We start from the raw sequence: 7,471 nt of genomic DNA, 5'->3' as shown, positions 1-7,471 counted from the left end.
AAACCTATTGGGACAGTTACTGTAGACTCAAGTTTACAAGCCAGATAAACAAGTGTCTGCTGAGGGGCAAACAAAACAAAAGGACCAACTTTAAAACTTCATTCACTTTCTCATTCATTTCCTCCAGCGTGTGCTCTCTTTATTAAGATTTACACACTGTTCTTTAAAACTACTGGTTACTCCATGATCTGGGTTTAATTTGGCATTGTCCAATTACCATTATTGTTTGTTTTTAAATGTAGTTTGAGGAGAATCTTTTTTCTCATTCGTGACTCAGTATTTTTGATCCTGTATTATGTTTAGTTTCTAGTCCCCCCATTGGCCAGGCCCCTCTACTACCTCTAATTTTAGTCTCCTGTTCGTCTATAAATTCCCCCTCGTGGCTTTGGGTGTAGTGGCAGCAGTCTGAGGTTCTGCCCCTCCTTGCGGTCATATGCAGTTAATAAATCTCCCCTATAATAATCATAATCATCCTCATCATCATCATTATCACCATCATGACTACCATCTCTGCGGATGAAAGGAACAAAGAGACGAGACGACAGACAAATGGACAGAGTTACCTGTAAGGTGGCCCTGCGGAGAAACAGAGTGATAGAAAGAGGAACGAAAGAGGGGATGTGGGCATAAAGGGATGACAGTGACGCAGGACTCAGAAATGGAGCTAACAGGCCCTAAATTAACAGCGAGATGGCAGAAAAGAGGAGCTGAGAGAGACGGACAGAAAAAAAAGAGGCCAGAATGAGAAAGATAAAGAAAGGTATGATGAAACATATAATCTGCATATTCAACATACTCATCTATGTCGCTGCTGCTGGGTGAAAACCCATAAATCATCTTTGCTTCTTTGCTTTTAGACTTTATAATAATACATTTATAAATTCTAATGATGCCAAAATCTTTATAGTTCATTGAGTCCAATTCAAAGATGGCCTACTGTAACTCAGTTCTTAAATTTATGTGGGTGAGACATTTTCACCCGACAGCAGTGACAGGTTAATCTAGGTACAGTATAAAAGGCACAGCAGGGTAGGTGGAATATCGCAGCAATAGTACAGTATCAGCTGTGTTACTGTCTCCTATTGTTACACTATTCCACCCACCTTAACTGTGAGCCTTTCGGTGTAGCAATTCCATATCCTTTGGAGTCCAGGTTCCCCCCGACTTTCATGGTGTCACAAGGCTTGCGCTGCTCAGTGTATTCGTTCATGGTGGACTCCAGGAGGAAGGCGTACTTCCCCTTGGACTTGCGGACCCTCGCAACACCCTCTGCTGTGGTTTTGGTGAAGACAGTCGGTTCGGCAGACTTCATGTACGACCACATCTTCTCGTATACGGCTATTTTGGACCTCTGGAGTGGAGGAGGGGAAGAGGAGAGAGCGGAGGTTAATTGAGAATGACTGGGCATCGTTTTGCTAACATACGAGGCCAGATTTCCTCACAGATGATGGTTTTCATAGTCCAGTGAGGAGAAGACTGCCATGGGGGAAGAGAGACCATGTAGGCCAGGCTGCACAGAAATGATTTTGCTTGAGTAAAAGAGATGAGAAAGATAGCCGTGTCACTCTTAAATTGCCTAAATCTTTGACAGGTGTAGATAAGGAAGAACAATGAGGATGGGTAAGGTCTCACACTCAAAGAACATAGAGTTACATTTAAGGCTATTTGTGCAATTTGACTGGACCTCAGTAGCCATTCAAGTGGCCTTGAGAAACAGGATTCAGGCAATTTGACAAAATTGTCACCATAGTGGCTCACTGAAGGTATTTCAGCCTTTTGCTTTTCTATTGTTAAACTGTACGTTTAACCATTTAAATGATGGAAAAACCTTTTAAAGAAGGTTACTGATATTCTGTATTCATACAACATACACTCTCCTGCAGCTGTAAATACTCAATAGCCCAGTACTGTGTTGCACTTAGGAGGATATGTGGCTCAGGAGGTAAAGCGGGTCATCCACTAATCAGAGTGGGCGGAAGACTAGAAAGGTGCTCTGCTAGTACAGTCCATTTACGATCTATTGGCGGAAATTGAATTAAATATTAATAGGTATGTTTAGCGTATTAGTGTATAATCACCTGAAAATAAGAATCGTTATTGAATCTTTAATCTACCACTGAAAATAGTCCCAAACAAATTAAATATTTACTCTTACTTGGATACAATCTGCTGAAAATTACAGCAGCCAATTTATTTAGTACATTACTTGGCCCTTAACAAAGTACATGTACTGTATGTAAACTGCTTTAAAATATTTGTCTCTTCAATAGGAATGAATGGGCTTGTGGCTGAGAGCTACAGACAGGGTAGTGAGACTAAATGTAATGAGAAACAAACTAACACATTGTTGGCTTTTCAGGGGATTTCTTGACCCTGATAAAGATACAGAACAACGCCAGCCTTGTCATTTAAGAACGGCATGTTACTGTTAACACATCCATGCTCTATGTCTACTTCTGGATGGCCATTCACACTTCACTGACGCCCAGAGCAATAACAGCCTCTCTAAACACAAATTTGATTATTCAAATCAACAAGCCATGCTTACTGAGACAAATAGGATGAATCTGAGATGTAAATATGAGAGCTGAGGAGGTGAAAACAATGCATGCTATTTATTATGCTGTCACAATGACATTTGATGAGAGACAAGTGTTTCTGTGCTTCTACAATAGAAACAACAGTACAGTACAGTACTGAGAATAGAATAGAATCAGGACACTATTTTATATGTTTTTACTACATTTCATTTATTGCTCCAGTTTCTCATAATGGTGAACAAACTGCTGAGGCTGATTTTCACTCTTATAGACCTTGAATGAAATTACACTGCCGATGGAGGGCTGTGTCTTCCATCTTCCATTTTGATCCTCTGGCATATAATGACATTTATAACCACATTTAAAATGTAACACTACGTCTCCCTTGACAAGTCAAGCATCAATCTTACTTTGAATGAGTTTATGACTGGAATAGTGGCATACTGATCCGGTTGTGTGCCATTATGAATTCAGTCACCTGCTGTAACAGAAGAGCTCTTCAGAGGACATCTGTCGGGCATGATGCAATAGATTGTATTATGTTTTGTATATAACATGCAATCCTGTGTGCAGTTCTGTGCACCAGTTTATATGTGTATGTGTGAATGTATGTGTTGTTGTGTCTGTGTTTGTGTGGACTGTGTGTACTCAAGAGTGAAAATAACAAGCAGAGGAGTCAAACTGTCATCCTCCACAAGCGTCCTGTTTCTTTCTTCTTTTTCTCTTCCAGTGATAAAGTGTTATTCTGTCGCTCTGCAAGCGACTAGGCAAGGCCTTAGCCACCGAAACCAGCGCCTGCGGGATAGTGTGTATGTGTGTTACTAGTGCGTGACGGACACCTATCCCATAATAATGTCACTCACATCCAAGAGGACCAGCAAGGCCCTCTTCTTTCCATTCTACCCTTTCTCTCCTTCCATTCCTTCTCTTTTTATTTCTCCTCTCTGTCCAACAAAGTCCATCAAAAATAAAAAAATAAAAACCTTGTCACCATCTACTTATTTACACCTCCATCCATCCATCTCTCACATTTTTCTATCTATTTTCTCTGTCTGGTCACAGCAAAAGTTGTATGTGCTTGTGTTTGTTGGTTTTGTGCACTGTGAATTTGTATCTGCCTGAGTGAGTGTGTGTGTGTGTGTGTCAGAGAGAGTGAGAGAGGGAGAGACAGTGATGATGATGACTGTGCATGTATAAAGCAGCGTCCGGCCTTGGAGGGATGGATGTGTGACAATACGGTGTGACTCTTTCCAGATTCTTTAACAATCAGTGAGGCTGTGAAGGAGGGAATGGATGCTGCAAGTCACCTTCAGGCATCCTCACTATGGAAAACACTTTTAAATATACATACACACACAAATTTGCAAACTCTGCAGGAGGAGCGTCGCACACACTCACATGCACATGCACATACACGCGCATACATATGTGGCTGAATACACATACAATACACATGCTTGCAAATGTACTCAAACATGCTCACACAAACACACATACGTACACACACACACACGCAGATAATTAATGGTGGTGGCGAATCCCCCTCAGCTGTGGGAGAGTAAATTGCTTTTTCACCCTCCACAGATTTCAGCCCGCTCGTTATGTTGATGATGCCAGAGCCGCTCACAGATGCACAAACTGTCTGCTACAATCCCAACCTCCACAGCCCCAAATACACACACTAGTGCACACATCTTTACAAAGCATAACTGTAAATTGGTATATATATATATATTTATATATACACACACACACAAACAATTCTGAATATCCTCACAGAGCATGACTACGTGACAGAGCAGATTTGTTTTTGTGCATGTGATGACACTGGTGTTTTGCCCATGTGTGCAGAAAATTTCTGTCTTCATCAGCATTGTGTGCATTTGTGTGTCTATATTTGTATGTGTTTATGAGTACTTGCAATCCAGTTGGGTGAATAGGTCAGTGGGTGAAGCCACTACAGGTCTCCTCTGGGGCCATTCACTCTACTCTGCTATAATTTCCTGCTCATATTTTATGGTAACAGCTTCCTGTAGTACATACTGGTCCAGCTCTGTCCACTTCTACTTATCTACTCTTTACTATTTATATTATGAGTATTACTATTATTATGACTGCTCTATTTGACAGGCATGGATGATGAAAGAGGCATGATTATGTTTGAGGATTTTAATCAAAATGTGTAAAAGTCTTTTTCTTCTAGCACTCCGTATCTTCCTCCGTGTGAACTTTGATGAAGCCATCAAGTTTTATACACAAATTAGCCGAAAAGTGAAAGCAAGACATTTCAGCTTAGCGTCACTTTTAAAAGTGTAAGCCTCTCTCAATTCAAGATCAGGAGAAAGTCATCCATTCATTCCTCTCCTCCCACCTGGACTATTGTAAATCGGTTTATTCCGTCATTAGTCACTTGTCCTTGTCCCACCTACAGTCAGAGCAGATTTCTGTTGCTTGGCTTTTGTCTGACTTCAATAAAAGAGACAACACCTCCCTCATATTTGCTTCCTCTTTGCTGCCAGTGTATTTCAGAAGGGACTTTAAAGTTGTGTTGCTTGTTTTTAAAGTTATGGTCTTACATTATCTAAACTCCTATACTGTCACTGACCTTTTTCTCCTTACTTACTTCCTTTTTCTATACTGTGCCACATGTGAGCAATAATGCAATAATGAATGGAGTGGAAGTGATGAATGCTGCAAAGCATAAAAGAATGGTGTCTTTCACCTCACATTTATATAATGGCCATTTAAAAATAACAAAAAGCATAAGAAATATGGAAAAATTGTCATCCATTTTTTTTAAATTGCCCTGTGGAGTTTTCTTACAAACAGTTATATTAACATTCAGTTTTTCTCACCATAAAGCAATGTATGTGTCCTTGAGGCCAAACAAATGTGTTGAATGTGCTTGTGAAACATTTGCAAAGACATTTTTTATCTGATTTTGAAACTTGCATTTATTTTATCCATGTTTCTAAGCTTGTCGTCTTCCCCACTTCTTGCTAGTATTACGTTTCTTGATGCGGTACTGCCAGCAACTGTCAACAAGCGGATCAGCGAGAAACCCCTTTGGTATGAAAGTGTGTTGGATCTATGTGTGCTCATATGTGAGGAAGATACAAAAAATGGGGAGACGCTCATTATTACACTGCTCCACTGTACTGCTAGTGGTCAGAAACTCTGCGGGGAACCTTTAATCTATTTCTGGCTGTCTAGATATAATCTAGATTGTTTCATTAACATTTCTCTGTAATTTATCTTGACATGTATGGTATCCTTGAAACTTTGTCACTCTTACTAGAATTTCAAATAAAGTTCTGTATGAACACAGCTGATTGTGCAGTGCTGGTTGGGTTTTAATAATAGTATTAACAGCCAGACGAGCTGGTTGAAAATAGTCCTCCTTTAGGTTGCCTGACTAGCTTTTCTGTACCCTGATCTCAGTAGCAAATTAACTTCACTTAATACTTGATACTAAAATCTTGAAATCCTAAAAACTTTAAAGGCATTAAGTAAATGAGCAGAGTGTGTTGAGTCCATACCCTGAAGAACTCCTTAGTAGAGCCTGAGTCCAGTGTCCCATAGGCTATCTCTGTCTGTTTGGCCAAGTCCTCTGCACTCTCTATGGGTGACACCATCCTCTCCACAGTGAGGAAAGCAGCCAGGTTGGCTGTGTAAGAGGAGATGATAATAAGGGTGAAGAACCACCACACACCTCCAACAATACGTCCAGACAGAGACCTGGAGAGAAGACAGATGGAGGCGAGGTAGGGAGAAAACAGGAAGAAGGGAGTGTGGAAAAAAGAGGTGGAGAGAAAGAAAAGATTTGAAAAAAGCAGACAGCAAGATTAAGGAGATACAGGAAAAGTATTGTAGAAGAGAAATTAGCAGAAGGACAAGTAGAAGATGATGAAAGAGAAAGATGAGGTTGAAGGTTGAAGAGATAAAAGAACAAAAAAGAAAGAAGGGAATAAACAGAGAAAGAAACATAATTAAGGTTAGCTCCTCAGAGATATGCAAAACAACACAGTGGCAGTGTGTGCGTGACTGTAAAACGACAGTACCCAATTCAGCACTAACAACAACAATGGCTACATGAAACTGATTGTAATCTGGGCGCTCCTCCATCTCTCTCATCCTCATCCCTCTCTTTTCTCTTTCTCCATGTTTAGATCCTTTATCTACCAATTGTGAGCAGAAGCATCAAAGTAAGTGGCAATTCATTTTGTTTGTGTGAACTTGTTTTCACTGCAAAGGGAAGAAAGCAAGCAAGAGTGAGCACATTAGGTAAAGAGGAGAGAAAGATGGGAAGTTTCTTCTAAGCGTTGCAGTCAATAAAAAGTGTGAGTGAGAGAGAAAAGTGAAGAAGGGTATTGGGCGAGACATACAGTTCCTCGGTTTTCTTTAAGGTAGAAAAACGTAATAAAGCCATCATTCATGGAGAACGAAGAGGAACATTTCCCTTTCAGGTCGTGCCTAACCTATGCAAAACCAACAAAACCCCCCCAAAAAATTGGCTCAAGGGAACTTTCACAGTAAAAGTGAATACCTCCATGTTATTCGTGTTCCTCATTAAAAAGTGGTTTGAGAATAACTTCATATAGAAAACATTGTGTGCTGACATCCAGATGATAGTCATTTTCTTCAATGGGTAAACCGGTGTTTTTCATTTAGTTTAATTTACTTATGTAATACCTATGTTTTTAGCCATTTGGGGGCAGCAGAAACAATACTGACTTATTACCAACCTTTACTTTGATATGACATTTTACAGTTGCTTATTTACACAACAACATTATCATTTATTTGGAGTTGTGTTTCTGGCCACCTGGGAGATGTAAGTCACTCTCCTTTTTGCCCTCTAATTTTAGTCTCCTTTGGTCTACCCACTCCTGGGGGAAACATCTGGCTCCTTAGCAGCTAAATGCTCCACT

At 40.2% G+C, this 7,471-nt stretch overlaps 1 protein-coding gene across 1 annotated transcript in view; it reads right to left on the bottom strand.

The window, feature by feature from the left end:
* Positions 1-7,471, bottom strand: part of gria4a (glutamate receptor, ionotropic, AMPA 4a) — a 50,383-nt gene that overhangs the window by 6,854 nt on the left and 36,058 nt on the right. The window contains exons 11-12 of the mRNA XM_035680575.1: positions 6,080-6,278; positions 1,104-1,351 (exon numbers count right to left, since the gene is read on the bottom strand). Of these exons, the coding sequence (XP_035536468.1) occupies positions 1,104-1,351; positions 6,080-6,278 (447 nt within the window). The remainder of the gene's footprint in view (positions 1-1,103; positions 1,352-6,079; positions 6,279-7,471) is intronic.

Source organism: Morone saxatilis, unplaced genomic scaffold (assembly GCF_004916995.1).
Source record: "Morone saxatilis isolate NCDOM2014 unplaced genomic scaffold, NCSU_SB_2.0 Contig8, whole genome shotgun sequence".
Classification (NCBI taxonomy): Eukaryota; Metazoa; Chordata; class Actinopteri; family Moronidae; genus Morone; species Morone saxatilis.
Note: the sequence above shows the minus strand (reverse complement) of the source record. Positions and strands in the feature narration are given on the sequence as shown.